The sequence below is a fragment of the Microcebus murinus genome, chromosome 12 (assembly GCF_040939455.1).
Source record: "Microcebus murinus isolate Inina chromosome 12, M.murinus_Inina_mat1.0, whole genome shotgun sequence".
NCBI lineage: Eukaryota > Metazoa > Chordata > Mammalia > Primates > Cheirogaleidae > Microcebus > Microcebus murinus.
The window spans coordinates 74,991,136-75,014,058 of record NC_134115.1 but is presented as its reverse complement, the minus strand read 5'-3'; the positions used below and the strand labels follow the sequence as shown (position 1 = coordinate 75,014,058).

At 59.3% G+C, this 22,923-nt stretch overlaps 1 protein-coding gene across 1 annotated transcript in view; it reads left to right on the top strand.

Moving 5' to 3' along the window:
• Positions 1 to 22,799, top strand: part of WHRN (whirlin) — an 85,471-nt gene extending 62,672 nt beyond the window's left edge. Inside the window, exons 4-12 of the mRNA XM_012768817.3 lie at positions 549 to 751; positions 1,782 to 1,818; positions 2,913 to 3,125; positions 3,808 to 4,017; positions 17,560 to 17,631; positions 18,462 to 18,999; positions 20,863 to 21,044; positions 21,601 to 21,723; positions 21,995 to 22,799. Of these exons, the coding sequence (XP_012624271.1) occupies positions 549 to 751; positions 1,782 to 1,818; positions 2,913 to 3,125; positions 3,808 to 4,017; positions 17,560 to 17,631; positions 18,462 to 18,999; positions 20,863 to 21,044; positions 21,601 to 21,723; positions 21,995 to 22,177 (1,761 nt within the window). The 3' untranslated portion in view covers positions 22,178 to 22,799. The remainder of the gene's footprint in view (positions 1 to 548; positions 752 to 1,781; positions 1,819 to 2,912; positions 3,126 to 3,807; positions 4,018 to 17,559; positions 17,632 to 18,461; positions 19,000 to 20,862; positions 21,045 to 21,600; positions 21,724 to 21,994) is intronic.
• The last annotated feature ends 124 nt before the right edge of the window (positions 22,800 to 22,923 follow it).

Here is a 22,923-nt window from a genome sequence, read left to right as displayed (position 1 = left end):
GTTTTAATTTTTTTAGCTCTTAACGCAAAATAAAACTGCCTGCTTGTTGTAAGAATCTAAGCAGCATGTATCACTTTAATGGGAAAACTAGTTTCTTCATTTATTGCTTTTTTCTTTAGTAAATGAAAGTGTTGTTTGCATTTTAAGGCAATAGCAGAATGCATGCTCAAGGTAAAAATCTCCAGTGTAGAAGGAAAATATTGGAAGTCTGACTTCACAGCTCTCACCTCATTCTACCCCTGGATCCAGCCCCAAAGCCCCGCAACGAGGTGACTTATTTCTTGATCACGGGACCCTTGGGAATGTCCTTGTGGACCCACCCCTTAAAGCTGTTGCTGGGTCACAGGGAGGAGCCCCCTTCTAGTGACAAGGGCATGGGCTCAGGGTCAGGAGTGAAAGGCCAGCTCTTCTGTTGACTTGCTGTGTGACCCTCAGGCGCCCACATAACCTCTCTGGGTCTGGACGACCTCCCTGGCAGGCCGTCCGGGGGGCTCGGGGTCAGGGCCGCGGAGCCCCCACGTAACGGCGTTGTGTGGTGGTCTCGGCAGGCCGGGGACCAGATTCTGGAGGTGAACGGGCGCAGCTTTCTCAGCATCCTGCACGACGAGGCGGTGCAACTGCTCAAGTCGTCCCGGCACCTCATGCTGACGGTGAAGGACGTCGGGAGGCTGCCCCACGCCCGCACCACCGTGGACGAGACCAAGTGGATCGCCAGCTCCCGAATCGGGGAGGCCGCCGCCAGCTCCGCCGGGTCTGGCCTCTCTGCCCGCGCACCCCCCCCCCCCGCCACGTCCGGAACCTGGAGCCGGCTCCCTCCCGTCCCCCACCACGCCCACTCTTAGAGCCTGGGGTCCCAACTCCGGGGCCCCTTCCATTTACGGGACATGACCTGGGGCCCCGCTCTCTCCTCCCCTGGCCTCAGTTTCCCTCTGGAAAGCTGAACTGCACCATCCAGCTCGCTCACTCATTTGCCCCCAGGCACATCACTCTGCTTGGTCTTCTGTCCTGCCTGGCTCCACCTGAACGTGGGGCCACATCCCTGCCCACCCCAGGCCTCTTAAGGAGGATCCTAATTTGCATGAAGGGGTCTTGGGAGTCACAACATGCGATATGGTTGCCAGGTGGCTGCCTAGTTGCTAATCATGTGACCTGTTCCCTTTTGGTCCACACCAGACAGCTCAGCCTGGTGGCCTCGGGCCAGATACACCCCAGAGTATCTTCCTCTTTTTCTCTCCCTCCCTCCCTTTCACCTGCACAGCAGTGTACATTTTTTCAATTAGTTGCTGACATTTAAAAAGACATCAGATTTCACATTTAAAAAAACTAGGTTTTTGGATGCTTCTTAGAAGCCAGGAAGTCTGGCGGCCTGAGCCCACGTGGGCTGGGGCTGAGCCGCACCTGCAGGCTGCATCCGGGACCTCCTGTTTGCCCGTCGTCACCATCCCCAGGCTTGGCCTGGCCCCGGGGTCACCTGTCAGTCACCCTTTCCCCTCTCCACCTTCCCTGCCTGGTCCTGTGGGGTTGGCGACAACGCAGGAGCCCGCCGTGGGTGGTGTGGGATGCGCTGTCCTCATTGCTGACCAGGGGGCTAGGCTGCAAGCTCTCGTCTGTCCAGGGGTTCGAGTGCCCGAGTGGCCCCCAAGCCGAGCTGGTGGCAGATGGTGGCCACGGTGCATGGTTCTCTCAAAGCTCCGCTCTTCCTGCTCCAGATCAGCCTTTCCCTTGCGTGTGCCCGTTTGAGCTACTCGGACGTGCCCCTGAAGCTGTTCTCTCTCCCGCAGGTTTCCTGGCGATCTCGCAACAGAAGGGACTAACAAGGTAGGGTGTACCATAGGGGGTGTCTCTGCTCCTCCATAGCTGACTGGCGAGCTCTGACCAGGCAGAGGTGCTGGCAGCTTGCACTGTGCCCGACTGTCTGCCACCCCGCCTCCCAAGCTTCTGTGCGCCCCCCGGGTTCCGGGCACCACACCTGGCACAGGGCTCACGGCAGTGAACAGAGAGGACCAGGTCCCTGCAGTCAGGAGGTTGCACCCCGTGGAGGAGGTGGCAACACCAAACAGACCTTCAAACAAATATCTAATTCGAAAAGATGCTCAGTACCTTCCAGGCGGGTGCTGGGGCTTAGGAGAGAGAATAAGGGATGAGACACTTAACGTCAGCAGGGTGGGAGGGCAGAGGGACAGGGCACAGGCCGCCTGCCCTGAGGTGGCAACACAACCCTTGAGCGGTGAAAATGTGAGTTGGCAGGATGAAAGTCGGGTGGGGCGGGAGAGGGGATGAGCCAGTCCAAGGGAACAGCACATGCCAGAGCCCTGAGGCCGCGGGGGCCTTGCCTTGTTGGGAGAGTAGAAGGAAGAGAAGCGTGGGGGCCTCAGGAGCAAGACAGCAGTGGGCAGGATGTCCAGGTCACGAGGGCTTTGCGGGCCATGGTGAGAGGCTCCCTTCTGACCTAAAAGAGTGTGATGCCATTGACGGGAGCAACACCAGAGGTGTGTGTTTTCGCCAGATCGCTTCAGCAGCTCTGTGTAGGTGACAGGGCAAAGGGGACCAGAGGGGAGATAGCTGGTGACGGGAGGGGCCATGGCGGGAGCATGTGCAGGTCTGAGCTATGTTTTGTAAACAGAGGCACTATTATCGTCCCTAGTTTACCAAGGGAGCTGTTGAACCCTGGTAATATTGCTTGACTCAGATGGTTTCGGGGATCGAATAAGATAAAAAAAAAAACATGCCATGTGAGCCATTGGTGACCGGACGAGGCCGCCTGTCACTATGTGTCCTGGGGGTTCCCGTGCACGCCGAGACCACTGGCGGCTCAGGAAACCGCGCGGCTCAGCAGCGCTGCTGCTGGCTTGGCCCAGCCCCCGGCCCCAGAGCAGCCCAGCATTCCCGGCCTCCGTCTCTCTGTCTTCCAGCCGGGGTTTTACAAGGGCCCGGCCGGCTCGCAGGTGACCCTGAGCAGCCTGGGGAACCAGACGCGAGTGCTGCTGGAGGAGCAGGCGCGGCAGCTGCTCAGCGAGCAGGAGCGCGCCACCCTGGCCTACTACCTGGGCGAGTACCGCGGCGGCAGCGTCTCCGTGGAGGCGCTCGTCATGGCGCTGTTCGAGCTGCTCAACACCCACGCCAAGGTGACCACAGCCTCCTCCGGCCTGGCTTCGGCTTCCCGGGGGCCCCTGCCTCCGTCCCCACCTCCCTCTGCGCCCCCCGACATCCTACGGGGAGTCAGGCCCGAACTGAACGCTGAGCAGAAACGTGGCACCAGGGCAGCCCCTGCTCCGGAAGGCTCCCGGCCTCCAGGGTAACAGAGCGCCCCGTGACGGGTGTCCAGCACTGGGTGCACGTTTAGAATCACCTGGATTGTGCCTCAGAAGCAGTGCCGGGCCCCATCCCGGGCTGGTTAGCACTCCACCCCTGAGGGTGGCAGTTGTCCCAAGCCCCCGGGTGACTGCTGTGCTGCCAGCTTTGAGACCGCTGCTCCAGCGGCCGTCCGCATGAGGTCCAGCAGCTGCACGAAGGAAGAAGTGATTGAATCCACTGGGAGGGGTTGCATTTTGGAAGATCTGATTTAGAGATAAGTAGAGGGAAGGGACAGCCACAGGCTTGTGGCGTGAAACGAGGTGTTCGGGGAGTCCCCGTCACGGGTGCATGCATGCTGAGGAGGTGACCGGGAAGACGCAGTCAGATCGTGCTGGGCTCGGTGTCCGGGTGAAGGTGTTGGACTTTCCCCTGAGGGCACTGGAGAGCCATGGGGGGTTAAGGAGGGAGGGCGGCAGGGGGACCTGCTGAGTGCCCCTGTTGTCCCCACTGCAGTTCTCGCTCCTGTCCGAGGTGAGAGGCACCATTTCCCCGCAAGACCTAGACCGCTTCGACCACCTGGTGCTGAGGCGCGAGATCGAGTCCATGAAGGCACGGCAGCCCCCGGGCCCAGGGGCTGGGGACACATACTCCATGGTTTCCTACAGTGACACAGGATCGTCCACCGGCAGCCACGGCACCTCCACCACCGTCAGCTCGGCCAGGGTGAGCTGCCCCTGCTCTGTGCCTGGCCTGGCAGCCGGGTCAGAGTTAAGGTGCTGGCCTTGGAGTGCGACCAGTCTGGGCTCGGATCCCAGCACCACCACCTGCCAGCTCTGTGCCTGTCTGAGCCTCAGCCCCTCACCCTCGACAAGCTGGGGGCTGTCGAGTGCCCGCTGCAGGGCCCAGTGGACGAGAGAGACGGGCCCGGCCTCACGGGGCTCACAGTCTGGGGGGCCAGGGGCTGGGGGAGAAAAGGGAAAAAACAGGTCATTAGATAGATAGAAAAAATAATTACAGTCCGTGGGAGGACTAAAGGAAGGAGCACCATGACACGTGTGGCCGGGTGCCCGGCTCCTGCTGAGATCTCGGTAAATGGCAGTGGCCGTGGCGAGTTGGACGGTGATTTCTGTTTGCCCCGAGAGGCCACCCTGTCGTCTGTGAGCCCCCAGCCCAGCTCGACTTTCATGCAGACTCACCGGCCCCCCAGAACACATCTGGCCCATCTCAGGGTGTGGTTTTGTCCCCAGGATGCTTGGAGGCAAATCCCAGGAGGCCTTTGCGAGGGAGGGGCAGGAGGACAGGCCTTGCCATCCACCCGGGGGAACAAGCGGCCACTAACGTCCACGTGGTGGGACAGGCTCCCGGCTGGAGGCCGGGAGAGCCAGGCTGGCTGCTCACTGTCCCTCGCGCTCCCATTCCTTGCCTTTGGGTCGTCCATGCCTTCCCCCTACGGAAGGGGAGGGAGGAACAGGGTCTCTTAAACACCATTGCTCCCAGATGCTGAACTGGAGCTCTTACTGGTGGTTCTCAGCCTCGAGACAGACACAGTTTAGTTGTCCCCTCGGACTGGGGAGCGGTTGCTCAGGGGTGCAGGGATGTCAAGGTTGCAGACACACGTCGACAGGCGAGGTGAGCTCACAGCTGTCGGGAAGAGCCCGGGAGTGTGCACCTCTCTCTTTTGCAGACCCCAACTCCCAGTGTGGCTTCTCTTTGGCTCTGGGTTTCTGGGGGTTTCTTCTGCTCCTCTATGCCCACCCCTGCCATCCCGAGTCACCAACACCCCCAAGGGTGCTCATCCCCTTCCCGGGATGACCCCGGAAGTTGCCGTGCATTCTCTAGGGCTGGGCATGGCAGCAACGGAGGCAGTTTCAGAACTTCTGGGGGCAGGGAGGAGGCCGCCCTCCACCCCAGGCAGCAGGTTTGGCTCTGAGCACACGCTTCTAGGTGGCACCCAGGTGATGAGCTGGTTTCAGGGTTCAGGGCCTCAGCCTGATGGCCGTTTCTGTCTAAACTGGCCTCGCCGATGCCCACGTGGGGCTTTGGGAGCCGCGAGCCACTGCTGTAACGCCTGGGGAATTGCAGACTGCAGTTCTGTGTTGGCTCCTTTAGAATCAGGGATGAAAGATCCAGTGGGTCGGGGTGGGGTGTGTTCTCGTCTGGGAGGCTGGAGATCTAGGTTCAAGGACAGCCTCTCTGGGCGTCACTTTCCCTGAGGATAAAATGGCCTGAGGTCCCTGCTGGCCCTGGCTACAGCAGCCCGAGGCCCTGAGGGCAGATCAGGCCAGGGGGCCTAGGTCAGGTGACCATCACTCCTAAGAAGGGCTCCAGGCAGGGGTCCCAGGAGCCCCTTGCTCAGCACTGTTCTGCAGGGGCCTTGTCCCAACCCAGGGGGCTGTCTCCTATCTGAGAAGTACTGGCCCCAGACCAGTTGGCAGTTGACCCTGCCCTGCCAGAGGAGCTCTCGCTACAGATTGGGGCACCCTGGGGAATACAGACCTCAGAAAGGCCATAGGATGGTTTGTGTCTTTTGGGGACAGATGAAAAGGGTGGTCCTGAAGCCCCTCCCCAAGTTGCTGAGGTGGGAATCACTGTGAGAATTGGTTACTGTGAGAGTCCGTGACCCTCCAGGTAGCACGTGTGCATCAGGGTTAGGACGGGACCAGGACGAGCTCCTGGAGGTAGGTTCTAAGAAAACATGCAGGCAGGAGAGTTAGCGTGGAAAGGCTACTTCACCTCTGGGTGCCTCAGTTTCCTCACTTGCAGTGGGGTGGTGCTACCACATCCCCCAGCTTGTTGGGAGGATGCCCGTGGGCCCAGGAGGAGTACCTGCTAGCACCAGCACCCCAGGAAAGCTGCCTGTACGCCAGGGCACGAGAGGCCACAGTTCTTTCAGACGTGCCCCAGCCTGGCCGGGGAGACCACCTGGAGATTTGTGTCCGGGGACACTTGGGGACACTCAGAGGCTCTGGGAAGCGCTAGGCCGAGGGATGGCCACTGCCCCGCTGACCTTTATCGCACCTAGGTGCCCGCCACCTGCACAGCCCAGGGCTCCATTTCACAGGCTCGGCTTCTCTGCAGGGCATGGGCCCCGAAATCCAGGCTTCCGAATGGGATCCTCCTTGAAGCTCTGCCTTTCATTAGTAGGTGTGACCTCAGACAATTCACCTCCTGCTCTGAGCCCGTCTTTCCACCTGCCACATAGCATTCAGGGCCCCAGCCCTGCCCCAAGGTGAATGACCACCCCCTGGAGGCCCTTCAGGGACGAGTGTCATTGCTCAGCGCAGCAGGGCCTGCCCCAGTTCCCTCAGGGAGGCAGGCAGCAGGGAGGGGTGCTGGCTATGGCAGTGGGGCTCTCTCTTCCCCTCTCCCTGCTTTATTCCTGCCCAAAGCCTTCCAGGTAACAGAACAGGGATTTGGAGAATCACGTTTATTTTGCATGTGTGTGTGTGTGCGTGTTTGAGGGAGGGGTTGTTGCTGTGCCCACCCATTCCCCAGTATTTATTTCACGTATTTTTCTTTTTGCCTTTTGCCCACCCTTCCTCCCTAGGAGCGGCTGCTGTGGCTTATAGACCTGATGGAGGTACCGTCCTTCCTGCCGGGTGGGGACTGTGGGCGCTCCTTAGCCAGGGCGGAGGTTAGGGGTCGTGGCCCCTCCTGCCACCCCCTTACGTCTGCACCCAGCGCTGGTGGGGACTGGGGGTCCTTCCTGGTGCTCACTGTCTCTCCTGGTCACCCGTGCGTCAGGCTCTGGAGGGAGAATGCCTCCACTCAAATCCCAGCTCTGCCACTTCCTTCCTGTGTGACCTCAGGAAGTGGCTTCACCTCTCTGAGCTCAGTTTTAGGATCTGTAAAATGAGGATGATAATTCCTGTGCCATGATTTTGAGAGACCTGTCTGCGTTTGCATATGCCATCTGTCTAGAATGTTCTTCCCAGTTCATATGGCCTGCTTGTCTCCTATGTATGCATCAGCCCTTGGCTTAGATGCCAGCTCTTCTGAGAAGATTTCCCTGATCTTCTCAAGCGAGGTGACTTTCAGCCCCTGGCTCCTCCCAGCCCCTGGCTTCCTTTGGTCACAGCTCTTGACTCACGTTCCAATAACCTGTGCAAGTCTCCCGAGTCACTCCCCGTGGCCGCCGGCTGCGTGAGGGCAGTGACTGTGTCTAGAGTCACCGTTGAATGCTTTGTGCTCAGGACAAAGCCTGGCCCATATTAATAGTTTGGGCCTTTATTATTAATAATAATAGTAGCTGACATTTGCTGAGAGTGCTGTATGGCACTGTGATGCTTTCCAATTGTACCTTCTTTGACCCTCCCAGTAAAGGAATGGCAAGTACTGCTACAGTCCCCCTTTTACAGAGAAAAAACTGAAGCTCAGAGAGGGTAAGCAACTTGCTCAAGGTCACACAGCTCGTGAATGATGGATTTAGGGTTCAAACCCAGGGCTGCTTGCCTCTGAGCTGGTGCTGTCAACCCTGCCATCTGGCTGGGATTCTCCCCCAGAGGATCACACCTTGTTCAGCATCGTCTGGTTGTTTATCCATCTCCTCCCTTCCTCCTCCTCTTCCTTCCCTTCTGTTCATATACTGATTGATCACTTGCTACGTGCCGTATGCAGTTCTAGGTGCAGGGGGATACAGGTGAACAACAGAGAAATCCTTTCCGTGACGGCATTTAGAGGAGAGCAGGGATGGCGGGCAGCCAACAAGATGGACAGCTGAAATACACAGTGTGTTGGGTGAAGACAAGCGCTAAGGAGAAAAAGCAGGCAGGGATGTGGGGAGGGAGGGGTAGTGCCTCTTGAGTAAAGACTGGCAGGAGGTGAGGGAGGGAGCTATGCCCACATCTGGGAGAAGAGCATTTCAAACGGAGGGAACAGGTTGTGCAAAGGCCCTGAGGTGAGTGCGTGCCTGGAACGTCTGAGCACAGTCCAGGGGGCCAATAAGGCCAGAGCAGAGGGAGTGAGGGCAGGGCTGGGCAGGGCAGGGCAGGGCTGGGCAGGGCTGGGCTGGGCTGGGCAGGGCTGGGCTGGGCAGGGCAGGGCAGGGCAGGGCAGGGCTGGGCAGGGCTGGGCTGGGCTGGGCAGGGCAGGGCAGGGCAGGGCTGGGCAGGGCTGGGCTGGGCTGGGCAGGGCAGGGCAGGGCAGGGCAGGGCAGGGCAGGGCTGGGCAGGGCTGGGCAGGGCTGGGCTGGGCAGGGCAGGGCAGGGCAGGGCAGGGCTGGGCAGGGCTGGGCTGGGCTGGGCAGGGCAGGGCAGGGCAGGGCTGGGCAGGGCTGGGCTGGGCTGGGCAGGGCAGGGCAGGGCTGGGCAGGGCTGGGCTGGGCTGGGCAGGGCAGGGCAGGGCAGGGCAGGACAGGACAGGACAGGTGGTGTGCTGAGGACGTTGGCTTTGACTCTGAGTGAGATGGGAGCCCTTGGCAGGTAAGGGCAGGGGACTGACTTGGCCTGACTTAGCTTTAACAGGCTTCCCCACCCCGATTATTGAGAATAGACAAGGACAGGTCTGCACCAAGATGAACTGGAGTGATCCTAGGAACCAGCCAGGCCCAGAGGTTTGTGGGCCAAGAAGGGCTTGGCGAGGTTGTGTAGCCTGAGTTGCTAAGAGGTGTGACGATGGTCTCTGCAGGTACCAGCTCCTCCTGCTGCTGGGCCAGCCCCTGCCTTGATGTCCCCTGGGAACGCCCCACTCCCACCCCCACTCACAGCAGGCCTCAGCCTGAAAACGTGCACACCCATGCTGCCTGCACGTGGGGCCACAGGCCAGAACCTCCTCCACCTGGAAGCCCTCCCGTGGGCTGTGCAGGGCACTGGGCCCCATCCTAGGAATCTGGAGTCCCACATCCTCAGTCTACCTTGGTCCTTCCATGCATGTGCCCTCAAGAAAGCTCCTCACCCACTCTTGGCCTCAGTCTCCCTCTCTGTGCAACCCAGGCAGAGCCCCCAGGCTCCTCCAATTCTGAGAGCCTTCTCCGTGTCAGAGTGCAGGGAAATGCTAGCCGGAGGCACAGCACGGAATAGCAGCGCTGTGCTCCCCCGATGCTCTGTGCCTTCAAATAAGAGCCTGGCTTCTTCCAGAGACAGAAAGAGCTTGAGATAATACCACTCATTCAGTGTTTTAATAAAGCATACTACCTTCTTAAGTGTCAGGTACTGGCCTGCAACAATGCCACATGTTATTAGCAAGCTTTTGTTGCAGTAATGCTGAGTAACAACCCCCAAATCTTAATGGACAAGAACCAAAAACCTTTCTTTCTCCCGGCCAAAATGCCTTCCTGCGTTCGGCTCACACGCTTTTCCCATCTCCACTAAATCACCTGTCCTGTTGCTTTAACTTCCTCATGGGTTTCCCTTCCCCAGTAGACAGGCAGAGCTGGTGTGGCGCAGGCAGGGACCACGTCTCTCTCTTGCCTGTGTCCCCAGTGCCAGCTCAGGGCCTGGCACGGAGTGGAGGCGCAGGAAATGTGGAGCAGAAACACAAATGACAGCACGCTCCCCAGCCACCTGCAGGATTCTCTTCCAACGTTCGACCTTCTAAGCAGTCGCCTCCCGTGTGGGAGGAAGATGTCCTTTGCTCTGGCGTCCAGACCGGCAAGGTGGCATCAGGCGGCTGGCTCTCCGTGACCCAGATGCCCCAGATGGAGCCAGTTTGCATTTAGCCTGGCTTCCCTGCGTCACGCTGTGCTGGGATCGATCCCAGGTTAACTGTGGCTCGTTCTGCAGCCGTTTCCCCTGAGACCCGCAGCAATGAGATGCAGCTTCCCCGTCCACAAGTGACGTTTATTTTCCATTTGTCTGATAGAGAGTCAGCCTCGAGCATTTTTTGCTGCCTTCAAACAATGTCATTTTCCCCCATGAAGATGTCGGCCAGGAGAGCAGGTGAAAGAGGAGAGCCTGCCTGCCCGACGTTTCTCGAGTTCTTCATCTAGGGCCAGCAGGCTGGCGGCAGAGGGCCTTCATTGCACGGGCTTTGGAATCCTCCCAGGCGGGTTCAGCTCCTCAGACTAGCAGCCACGTCACCTCGGGCGGGGCACTTAAGCCTTCTGAGCCTCAGTTTCTGCATCTGTACGGTGGGCTGATAAGGCACCGACTGCCTACGGAAGGTCCAGCGAGGTCGAGAGCATGTGCAGGCGTGGAGTGTGCAGGAACCGATTCTGCTGCTGCCCTAAAGGCTGGAAACGAGCTCTGCAGAGGCCAAGGCCCGCCCTGTACCCCTGCAGCAGGTGCCGCTGCGGTCAGGAGGTGGCAACTGGGACATGCCCTGGTCTTTGCCAAGGGAGTGGTGTGATCCTATTTTCATGTTTTTTGGGTTTTTTTGTTTTTTTTTGAGACAGAGTCTCACTTTGTTGCCCAGGCTAGAGTGAGTGCCGTGGCGTCAGCCTAGCTCACAGCAACCTCAATCTCCTGGGCTCAAGCGATCCTCCTGCCTCAGCTTCCCAAGTAGCTGGGACTACAGGCATGCGCCACCATGCCCGGCTAGTTTTTTGTATATATATTTTTAGTTGGTCAATTAATTTCTATTTTTGGTAGAGACGGGGTCTTGCTCAGGCTGGTTTCGAACTCCTGACCTCGAGCAGTCCACCCGCCTCAGCCTCGCAGAGTGCTAGGATTACAGGCGTGAGCCACCGCGCCCAGCCGTGTTTTCATGCTTTAAGATGCCTCCCCTACCCTGTGTGTGGAGAGAACCCAAAGACGCAGGGTGGATGGGGTGACCCCAAGGGGCTGTTGCTCCTGTCCAGGTGTGCAGGTGCGTTGTCACCACATCCTCCACCCCAGGAAGCTGCGGAGTGACCAGAAGGGGGCACAGTGAGGCTGGAAGGTGTCTTCCTCCTGGAGTAGAACAGCCCACTCCGTCTCAGCGCCTGCCCCCTGCACATCCAGAACCTAATCTGCCCGAGCCATCGATGCCTCTCAGCAGCTGGGACTTTACCTGTGCCGGGTCTGAGGAGGACACGCCTCCCCACCAGCACTTTGCTGTGTCTACAGGGCTTTTACGGAGCACTTGCCTCCCCTGCAAGGCTTCGGGGTGCCGGGAGCTGTTTGCACCAAAGAGAGCCAAGTGCACGGAGGTCGGTGCCTGTTTGCACGTGGCTGGCCCCTGCTTCCCGCAGAGCACAGACTTGCCCGGCCACCACGGGGAGGAATCCAGCCATGCGTTGACTTAAGACGGGTCTTCACCGTTTCAGTGCCGCAGACCCCTCTGGCTGGCTGGTGAAACCCTGGGACTCCCTTCTCAGAATAACAGTTTTAACTGTTTAAAAATAAAGTGCACAGGATGCCCAAAGAAATTAGATCATAAAATACCATCTTCCAAATACAGAAACGCATGGTAAAACACGAGCTACTTTATTAGCAATAACTAGCTCGAGCCGAGTGGGGGCCGGCGACTGCTGTCATTGCAACGCTGTGATGAGTGTAAATGAGATCTTGTGACATCAGCAACAGCTGGAACGGGGTATGGTCGGTGACGCCTGTGGGTGACGGTGGCTGATCCTACTGAGGCTTTGTTGCCTCGGCTCGTGCAGCAGGGAGAGGCCGCGTTTCAGGTAGAGGCTGCTGCGAGTGGAGAGGCGTGTTCCCTGCCAAGTCCGCAGGGCCCTGCACGCCCTTCCGGACGCCTGGCTTCCAGCCTTGTCCTCGGGCTCCTCCAGCCCTAACTTTCCGGAGATTCTGGGTCACGGTCTCTTTCCACTGACGTCCTTTTCCTAAGCCCCCAGGGAGGGAGAGGCAGGGCCAGGTTTCAGCTTAGCAGGAGGAAGCTGGGCTGTTCGGCGACACAGGCCTTGCTCACTGCGAGGAGGCAGTGACGCCCACCCCGGGTGGCACGTGCCCGCCCGGTGCTGGGGCTGTCCTCTGTCTCTGTCTCAGCCACACCGGCCAGTCCGGGCCCCAGTTAGCTGCTTTCAGCCGGTCCACTGCTCTGACCTTCCCCTTCAGTCTCTGGACTTCCACCCCCCCTCCCATGCTTGGAGAAATGGGGGCTCCAAGGGTCCCCGTCTCCACCAGCATGGCTGTCACCCCAGGGTCTCTCGCACCAATGATCTGGCCCCCCTGGTCCCCACCCCTTCACTCTGGGCAGCCTTGCAGGAGCCCCAAGACTTCCTGGCTCCCCCCAGTTCACATCACCGTTCCCCCACCCCCAGCCCGATCTTTCCTGGGGTGACAAGCTCCCCTCCCAGCCCCAGCCCTGGCCAGGCACCATCTCACCTTCCTCTTTTCCTTGCTGCCTCTGTTTCTCTCCATTGCCCTCCCCCTCCGCCCTTTCTGATGGGCCCTCCCTTCTCTTTTTCTCCCACTCTTCCCTCTGCCCTGCTCTCCCTGCCCACAGCCCCTTAAGGCAGAAATCTTTGTCCCCACTGGTGACTTTCCCAGAAGACTTTGTGACCTAGTGCCTCAGTTTCCCCATACACAGAATGGGGGAAGGGCCACCCAGCCTCGGGCCCCTGGTGCATTCTGGGGTGGGGTGGGGGAGCCTGCTGGACTGACCTCAGAGGAAAGAAGCAGGAGGAACAAAGAGCTGAAAATAGCACCTTTATGGCCTAGAAACCGGGTTGGGCGGGGGAGGAGTCCCGTTCTGCTGAGGTGGCCCCGGCGCCCAGGCGTATCTGGGCTTTGACGTCACCTGGCGAGGCCTCACCTGCCTCCCTTGCAGACTCCTGCGTCCACCTGGCAGAGCTCAGCACAGGGGATCAGACAATGAGTTCTTTCCTCTGAAAGGGAGGGAATTTCTGAACTGCCACAGGTTTGAGGAGGGACGGGGAACAATGGCAGCAGACCTTGAAGGCTTCCTAGCTCTGTGGGAAGCAGGTTTCTTGTCTGGGAAGCAGAGTCAGGCCTTGAATGGAGGTCAGCTCCCTGCCCTGTCCTTGCTCTGTGACCTTGGGAAGGTGACCTTCCCTCTCTGCTCTTCAGTTCCCTCAGCTGTAAACTGGGCGAAGGGCACCTGGCAGGATTAATTGAGTGGCCAGGTGTAAGCTCTCAGGTGGGCTCTGGCCTCGGCGGGTGCAGGGGAGGGGACCCAGGTAGCTGCGCCTGTGTGGGGGTGGTGGCCGGGACGCACAGCCCAGCTCCTGTGTGAGCCCTGACCTTGAGCCTCCTCTGGAAGCCTATTCTGCAGGCATTTCTGCTGACGCATCCCCGGGGTTCTTAGCCTGCTGTCTGCAGCTATTTCAGATGCACGAGGAACATGGCTCGGGGACTTGGGACTCCTGAGCGTCTGGGTTCGGCAGATGGAGTCTGGCAGGGCCGGGCTCCAACCCGTCTGCCGTTTGCTCCACTTCAAGCCTCCCTCCCGCAGCTAGTATTTGTTCCCCGGCCACCCCTCCCCCTCCCCCCTCCCCACCTCCACCTTGGCTCTAGGATGGGCCAACAGTGGCCTTGTCCCCTCATTTCAGAGACGGTTGCTCGTGGGACCCTCTGGTTCCCACGATATCAGGGCCGTGTCCATTTCAGGGGTTGGGGTAGGGCAGCGTGGACTTTGACCCAGACCCGGGTTAGAAACCCAGTCTGCTGTAGGATGGCCGTGTAACCTTGGGCAAGTCACTTCCCTCTCTGAGCTTTAGTTGCAACAGGCGTGCTAGGAGAGAATCTCCACGCTGCCTTACGGGGTCGCTGGGAGAATCAATCGAGCTAATGCAAGTAAAACACCCAGCTCGGGGCCTGACGCACAGTAGGTCCTCCAGAGTTTGTAGTCCTCTAATTTCCCTTCCAGGAGAAAGTCACACCCTCCTGAGCCTCCCTCATAAGACACGGCTGCCTGATAAGTGTTTACTGAGCGGCTGAACCACGTCCAAAGCTTCTGGCGCACCAGAACAGGACAGAAGCCCGTGTCTTTGGTCTCACAGCGCACTGTCATCTGAGCCTCATCTTGGCTTCCCGCAGGGTCACCTGCACGTTGGATTCCTGTGGCAGGTGGCAGAGGCTCCCTTGTCTTTGCTGTACACACCTCCAAGGCTTGCCCCTTCTCTGTGCTGCTGAAGTCGGGGCCATGCCTGTCGAGTTCAGAGCAGTGATCGTGTGCGACCAGCCCTGCACCCCTGTTCACCTGAGCTCTGGGTGGTGTGCATCGCCCAGCGGGGCTGTTTCCGGGGAGCACTGGACTCATTCTGGCTTTGGAGGAGGGGCTTGTACAGGACAGCTGCCATTTCTGTTCCATCTGAGGTGCTCACACAGTCTGGGGTACATCCTGCAGTTCATTCGATTTGCAAAGGCTCTGGTGCGTGTAATGGTCACCTTCCCTTGTACGTCGTGGCAGGCCCTACTCTGACTGCTTTGTAGGTATTAACATGCCAACTGCATAAGGCAGGACTGCTGTTACCCCATTTTGCAGATGAGAAAACTGAGGCACAGAAAGGTTCAGTGATTTTCCCATCACTCAGCTGTAAGTGGCAGAATGGGTGTGATCTCAAAGAAACCCCAGAGGTGGCAAAGACAGAACCGGTGTCACTTATCAGTGGGTGAGAGAACAACTCTGTCTCAACTTCCCCTTCTCAAAGAACTTCCCCCTACACCCCCCCACACACACTTGTGTCACAAAGGCTGTCAGCAGCAGCGGTTTCCTGTGAGCAAGTGTGCAGTTAACAGCGAGGTTTGCATGGAAGCATTAACTTTGTTGGAAAAGTGACTTTGCCCAAGAGGCATCGCAGGACCAAACGAGGAGCTCTGGGTTCCTCGGGCTCAGAGCCACGAGGGCCGAGCATGCTATGGGTTCCAGTCGCTGGTCTTCGTGACCATGTCCCCTTTACCCACCCCAAAGCCGGGCTTCGGGAAGAGCACTCGAGGTAGCGATCTGTTCGGGGTGACTGGTGCAATCTGCCTGAGGGGTGCGGAGTTGGGATGCCTTCTGTCCCCGCCTGCTGCCCTGGTTCAAGCCTTCCTTACTGCTCCTCCGTGGGACCTGCGGTACCACCTCGCTCCACCCCCCTGCCTGCCAGGGCCTCCCCCACGACGGCTAGAGTGAGCGACTGATGCATTCATCCATCGATTCGTTCAGGGAGTCCTCAATTTCCTTAGTAAATATTTATCAAGCAGAAGTCTCTAAGCTCCTGCTCTGAGCACTGACAAGTCCTGCCGTCTCAGGCTTTGTGTCCTAGTGGGAGAGAGGGACAATAAGCAAACAGACAGTACAAAGTCAGGTCGTGATGAGTGTTATGCAGAAAACCAAAGCAAGGTCAGGGGGTAGACGAGATGGCGGTGGGCTGTGATGTTTCAGACCGGGCTGGTCTGGGGGCCTCACTGAAGTCAGAACTAAATGGAGGGAGGAAATGAGCCACGAGTGTGTTGCAGGCAGAGAGCAGTGAGTGCAAAGGTCCTGGGGCAGGAACGATCCCATCATGTTGCAGGAGTAGCAGGAAAGGAGAGCCCAGTCACTACATAGGCACAATGAGTGCAGGGTTTGGAACTTCCTCCAACTGAGATGAAAAGGCCCCGGGGGCGCATGAGCTAGGGAGAGACAAGACCTGACCTATAGCTCAAGGATGCCGCCCTGGTTGCTGGGCGGGGAGGAATGTGATCAGTGAGAAGGGGGAGGAATGAAGCAGGGCAGGGGACCGGGGGTTGTGGTTTTAGGTGGGGTGGTCAGGGCTGACCTCATCGAGGAGGGTCTTGAAGGAGGTGAGCGAACAGTAGCCCACGGGCAGCTGAGAAGTCCCGGCAGAGGCAGCAGCCCGTGTGAAGGCCCTGGCTCGCTCTGGTGGTCCATGTGGCTGGAGGGGGCATGAGCAAAGGGCCTCTTCCTAGAAGGCAAATGTGACCACATCTCCATGGCAACCCATCGCCCTCGGGCGCAAGCCCAAGCAGCTCCAAACTCAAAGATTCTTAAACATCCTTTGTCTCCTTCCTGATTTATGTACACCCTTTCCTCTGTCTGAAACACCCGTGGTTCTCTTCTTTGCTCTGCTCACTTGTAAGACCCAGCTTTGAGCTTTGCTCCCTCCTCCAGGAAGCCTTCCTTGGTAGCCCCTTCCCAGCTAGCTGTGCTATATGTCTGTCTTTGCTGACCCCACTGTCTCTAAACTTCCAAAGGCGGAGGTGTGACGTCTCCCCCCCTCTGTGTCCCCAGCCGCTGGTCAGTCTGGAGTTTCAGAGGTGCTCAGTGTTGATGCACTGGAGACAGGGGCCAGGTGTCAGTGGCTGCATTAGGGTTCTCCAGAGAAGGAGGCCCAGTAGCACGTACTACACAGGGGTATGGAAGGATTTATTGTGAGGGACTGGCTCATGCAGTCATGGAGGTCGAGAAGTCCCACGAGCTGTTTGCAAGCCAGAGGCCCAGGAAAGCCGGTCGTTTAGTTCCTTCCAGTCCAGGTTCGAAGGCCTGGGAACCAGGAGCACCCATGTCTGAGGGCAGGAGAAGATGGGTGTCCCAGCTCAGGAGGAGAGAGCGAGTTCACCCTTCCTCTGCCTTCTTGTTCTGTCCGGACCTTATCAGGTTGGATTCTGCCCACCCACATTGGGGAGGACGATCTTTACTCAGTTTACCTATTCAAATGTTAGTCTCTTCCAGAAACACCCTTGCAGACATATCTAGAAATAATGTCTTACCAGCTATCTGGGCATCCCTTAGCCCAGTCAAGTTGGCACATAAAATTAACCGTCACGGTGGCAGAGGCTCACTGCCGTCCTGGCTCCGAGGGATGGAAAGAAATGGCCCCCCTGCGCCCTCCAGCCAGCCCGGCTCAGAGAGGAGCTCTGCACGGCCACCCAGACACAGCCCAGAAATGGCCTTTGGGCAGCTGAGTGCCACTGAGGCAGCATCAGGCTTCTTCCTGTGACTTGTGGAAGAAAGAAAAAAAATGGACATTTTTGCAAAATAAGGCCCAGTTAAACCTTAAACCACCACCTTGGGATTAAAATCAAAAAAGAAAGACACTCTGTCTCCCAGCCACTTCTCCCTTGCAGCTCGGCCATCTTCATGCCTTCCTGGGACTCATCCGCCAGCCGTGGAGACTGTGGCCTTGGGTTTGGAGCCGGTGGGCGAGTTGCCCGCAGCAGGCATGGCCGAGCCCAGGAACTCCCAGTCAAGGCCAGAGACGCCCGGCATCACCGGGAGGGGTGGCCTGGAAGTGATTGGAAAGTCCCAAAGAAAAATTAGCTTCAGAGTGACCGGCAGGCAAATCGCCCTTCACTTTAATGGATAAAGTGAATGTTGCCGAAGTCGGATGTGTCAGGTGAACCACGTGAGGACGTCATAAGGCCTCCTAGATCTGGATGTCCTAGAAAACAACCCCCGACAGCTTCTCTTTGCTCACCTTGCTTTCTTGTCCATTTCTAGAACACTCTGGACCTGGAGGAGACGGGCGAGGCCGTGCAGGCCAACGTCAATGCCCTCCCAGACGTGTCCGTGGTAAGGCCCTGGCTTCCCTGCGGTTGTGCCCTAGGGGCTCGCTCTTCTCTGTGGCAGCCACAGGGGGGGAAGGGGACAGAGGGCTCTGCTGTGAGCTCCCAGACCTGCTGCAGACCTGCGCACAAGCGCCCTGCTCTGCCATCCCCAGTGAGGGCCAGGGGGGCTCGCTCCTGGTGATTTTAGGCCACTGTGTGACTTTGGGCACGTTGGTCAGCCTCTCTGTGCCTCAGTTTCCCCATATGTAGAATGGGGATGATACTAATGTACCTCCCCCATAAGTTTATGGCCAGGAGTATGTTAGCCCGGTAACATAGGCAGCCGTTACCTATGGTAGCCGTGCCTTTCCCCACGGACCAGAGGCACGTTCAGAGAGGCGCTGTGCCTTGCCCAGGGCCACACAGCACCCCAGCCCACGTGCCCATCTTCCTCCCGTCCCTTCTCCCTCCTTCCAACCTCCCGCCTCTAGGAGCCAAGATGATCCCCTGATGAGAAATAGAAATGGCATTTTTGTGCTTCCATCCTCTTCCTCCCGTCTCTAATTAAGCCTTGCTCCCCGTGACATGCCCTGGCGGGTGCCAGGAACTTCCATTCCCAACGGTAACGGTGCCGTCCCCAGAGACACCCTCTAGGATCCCGACGCTTATCAGCTGCCGAGATGCCGGGGAGAAGTTTTCCACTCAGGTGCTACATTATTCAGAGCGGCGAGGCCGAGAGCCGGCAGAGCGGGGACGGAATTCCAGCCGGGGCTGGCACCGCTCGGCCGCTCCAGCCCCTGCTCTTCCAGGGCGATGGGCTCTGACTCCTTCTACAACTTCTGGGTCTTTTGGCAGGACGATGTCAAATCCGCCTCCGAGGGGCTGTCTAGCTTCAAGCCACCACCTCCCGCACCACCGCTGGCCCAAGGCCACGACCACCCGCCGGGCCAGCCGAGGAAGCCAGGGAGAGAGGAGCTCCAGCCGCCCTCCTCGGCGTCCTCCCACTCGGGCATGGTCTTCTCGGCCCCGCAGAACCGCAGCCCGCCGGCGGGCGCCACACCCAGCCCGGGGGCCTGCTCTGCACAGGACTCGCCCCCCTCCCCCGTCTACGCCTCCGTCTCCCCTGCCAACCCTGGTGCCAGGAGGCCGCTGGACACCCATCTGGGCCTAGTCAACCAGCACCCCATCGGCCCCTTCCCCCGGGTGCAGTCGCCCCCGCACCTGAAAAGCCCCTCTGCAGAGGCTGCCGTGGCGGGGGGCTGCCTTCCGCCCGCCTCGCCCTCCGGGCACCCAGAGCAGACAGGCACAAACCAGCACTTTGTCATGGTGGAGGTGCACCGCCCCGACAGCGAGCCGGACGTCAACGAAGTCAGGGCGCTGCCCCAGACACGCAGTGAGTGCCGCGGACGCCGGGCGGGGGCTGGGCTGGTGACCCCGGGGTCCCTGTCCTCTCTGTGCCAATCTCCCTGTCCACACAGCGAAGGGTGGGACTGGTGCTTGCCGAGGGGCCTGCTAGCACGGACGTTCGGGTGGCCAGGGCAACAGCACCGAGTCTGGTATCAAGGTGGCTTTGCAGTTGCAGACTCCGGTTTGGATCCCGGCTCTGGTGCTGACGAGCTGTGGGACTGTGGACAAGCTGTGCCTGTCTACGCCTTGCTTTCCCATCATAAAACGGAGATAGCCTTGCCAGCCCTGCCAGGCCTCCCAGCTCCCCCGGCCCTGGCCACTCCCGTGCATGTAACAGTCTGCCCAGGAAGACAGGGCTCAGTGCGGGCAGTGGTGGCTTCTGTTGTTGCCCTTGTCCTCCAGGACCTGGCACAGAGTAGGTGTGGGGGAAAGCCGGGTATTAAGTTGCAGTCTCTGGACCCCCGGCAGGTCTCCTGATGTGGGGCTGCAGGGTCAGAGTGCAGGAAGAACCTTCCAGACACCTGGGAGGCCAGCCGAGGCTGCAGCTCCTGGTTTTCCAGGGGACATCAGCTAAGGAGGTAGCAGTGGGAAGGAGAGAGCCTGCTTTCCCCTCCCAGAAAGCTCTGGATCACTGCCCTCCTGTTAGTGAGTTTGGGTACATTTCGCTGGGTTCTGCTGCCATCTTGTGGCTACAGTGACAAGTGGGGCCGGCTGTGGCCGGGGAAGAGGGCAGGCCAGGTCAGGAGACGTTCCCTGAGGGCCTGCCGTGTGCTGGGCAGAGCACAGAGGAGGATGCAGAATGCAGGGCCGCAGAGGCCAGCCGCTTGGTGAGAGGAGGGCCAGGGCTACCGTAGATGGCTCACAGCTGCCACTAGACACGCACTGAGCTGGACACACGTGACACTAAGTGCTAACTAACAGCCTTGCTAATGATCACTTTCAATGTGCCAGTGTTCTAGGGGCCTCGCCTGTATTATTAACTCATTTAATCCTCCCAACAGCCCTATGAAGCTGGTACTATTATTACCCCATTTTACAGATGAAGAAACTAAGGCACAGAAAGTAGCCGTTGAGCCAGGCCATCTAGCATGAGCCTGTTCTCTTCTTGGCTTCGCTCCGTACATTGTGTCTCTGAGTCCTTATATAGCCGCACCGGGTAGGCCCCGTGGTTCCTGTGTTAGAGCAAGAACGTAGGAGGCTCAGAGAGGCTGTGTTACTTGCCCGGCTTGCACAGCTGGTCAGCGCAGATTCAGACCTGATGCGCTGGACTCCTCAGGTTCAGGGGCCGGGTCCTCATGCACACAGCGGAGCAGATCGGGTTGACTGGCGAGCTGGAGGGCACGTGCACACTGTCAGCTGGGGCCAGTTGGGATCGTGCAGGGGTGCAGGCCAGGTGTGGCAGGATTTCTGCTTTGTTCTTGGGAAGCTATACATTTAATTTTTATATGAAATCTTCTAATCTGAATGTGTTTGTTCATCATTAGAAATACACAGCATTGTGTGAGTTTTTTTAAAAACAAAACAAAAACCTCGTGTCTGTGGGCTTGGTTTGTCTCCAGACCTCTGTTTAAATCTTTATGCTAGAGGCCGAGAACTGGGAAGTCAAGGCAGAGGTCCTGGAAGTCACAGCCATTGGGCCAGGTGCGGTTGGAAGGGTAGGTCTTCAGTAGGTGAACAGGTGGCAGGGAGTGTCCCTGCCCTCCAGCCCCAAGATCCCTTCACTTCTCCTCCCATCTTTGCCTGGGGAACTGCCCCAGCCTTCCAGCCTCCAGTTTCATCACCGCCTCCAGGAAGCCCTCCCTGACCCCAGCTGTATAAACTGCCTCTCTCTCCCTGTTCCCCTTCCCAGCAGCCTCCACCCTCTCCCAGCTCTCGGACAGCGGGCAGACGCTGAGCGAGGACAGCGGCGTGGATGCCGGCGAGGCAGAGGCCAGCGCCCCGGGCCGAGGCCGGCAGACGGCGTCCACCAAGAGCAGGAGCAGCAGGGAGCTGCCTCGGAGCGAGAGGCCCACAGAGGGGGCCAACAAGCCGGTAAGGACGGGGTGGGCAGTGCAGAGGGCTGAGAGGAAGGCAGGCCCCAGGTGGAGAATGGGGGGTCCCGTGGGGGACAAGGGTTCAGCTTGGAAAGTGAGCACCAGGCAAGGTAGTGAGCTTCCTGTCACTCGGGGATTGGGACGTGCAGAAGGAACGCCGTATCAGCAATCCGGAGTAATCCCGTGTAAGTCCTGCCTCCTCACTGGTGCTGGGGGGCTGAGGCCGAAGGCTGGCCTTGGGAATCTTGAAGCCCCCTCAGTTCTGACACGGACTGGTGGCTGAGACAGTCCTTGGAGTCAGGCCTGGATTCAAGTCCTGATGCCACCTCCAGGCAGCCTTGGGCAAGCCCTGTAAGCCCTGGAGCCTCAGGGCATTTGGGTTGGGATTAAAGAACTGGGATGTCAAGTGCGTGGCTTGGTGCCTGGCACACTCGAGCCCCCAGCACGGGGCTGCAGTCTGAGCCCTGCTGCCCAGGGCGTGTCCGGGCCCTGCCCAGCCCAGCCCGGCCCGTCCAGTGCGAAGGCCTCAGTGGTGCCCTTCCTCACACCCACAGCCCGGACTCCTGGAGCCCACGTCCACTCTGATCCGTGTGAAGAAAAGTGCCGCCACCCTGGGCATCGCCATTGAGGGTGGCGCCAACACCCGCCAGCCCCTGCCCAGGATTGTCACTATTCAGGTACGGTCCCCAGGGCCCTACCCCCCGAAGGACCCTTTCTCAGCATCTCCAGGGCCTTGCCACTCCCAGAGATGACACAGCACCCGAGGGCAGACCCAGGCTCACATCACCTTTGCCCTGCGGAGCCTCGGTTTTCCTAATCAGGGCAGTGGACACCCGGGCTGTGGCTGCCGGGGTGGCAGTCAGGCCTGCCCCCCTGGGGGGTCAAAGCCAGGCCCGCCTAGCCTTCAGGCATCCAGGTAAGCCCTGTGCCGCCCTGTGTCCCCTGCAGCGAGGCGGCTCGGCCCACAACTGCGGGCAGCTCAAGGTGGGCCACGTGATCCTGGAAGTGAACGGGCTGGCGCTCCGGGGCAAGGAGCACCGGGAGGCCGCCCGCATCATCGCCGAGGCCTTCAAGACCAAGGACCGTGACTACATCGACTTCCTGGTCACTGAGTTCAACGTGATGCTCTAGGGGCCCAGGCCGAGGGCCTCCCAGCACTGTCCAGCCCCTGGTCCTGGGCCCTCCCCCACTCCTGGCTTGCTGAAGCTCCTCGAGGGCTCGGGGCCACACAGCCAGGGTAGCAGGAAGACATCCCCCTCCATCCCGGCCCCGTGGACCAGAACCGGGACAGGAAAAGAGCCGGCGAGGCAAACAGAAGGTCGGGTCAGGACCTGGTGCTGTGCCGTGTGCACAGCGGGCGCTCAGTGCAGGCGGGTTGCAGGTGGGAAGGAAGGGCAAGCGCCCGTCTCCCCGGGTGGGATGGCGGGCCGCTGCTGCCCCTCAGCCAGCTAGGACCCAGCCTGTGTCCAGAGTGAGGTCGCATGAGAATTCGTGGACATGGCCCCTACCAGGGGGCATCTTGCGGGACCTTTAGTGCCACAAATAAGCATCGAGCACCCCCACTCCCTCTGCCTCCTCACCCCCCCATGGTATTTATTATTTATTTCCCTCCCCAGACCCCTGGGGACTCCACGGCCCCAGCTTCCCGCCGTACCCCCAGCCTATCCCAGAGGCCTTGCAGGTGACCAGCAACGTCATTGTATTTATATACAGAGCTTATGACTTTAATTTTTCAATAAAGAAATCTGAACAAGGTTAGGGCCCAGCGTGCTGTGTGGTCTGCCTGTGTGGCTGGGGTTTTGGTGTGGGCAGACAGGTGGGCAGGACAGATGGGGGCACCCAGAGCATTCGCACCACCACTGCACCCCACCCCCACC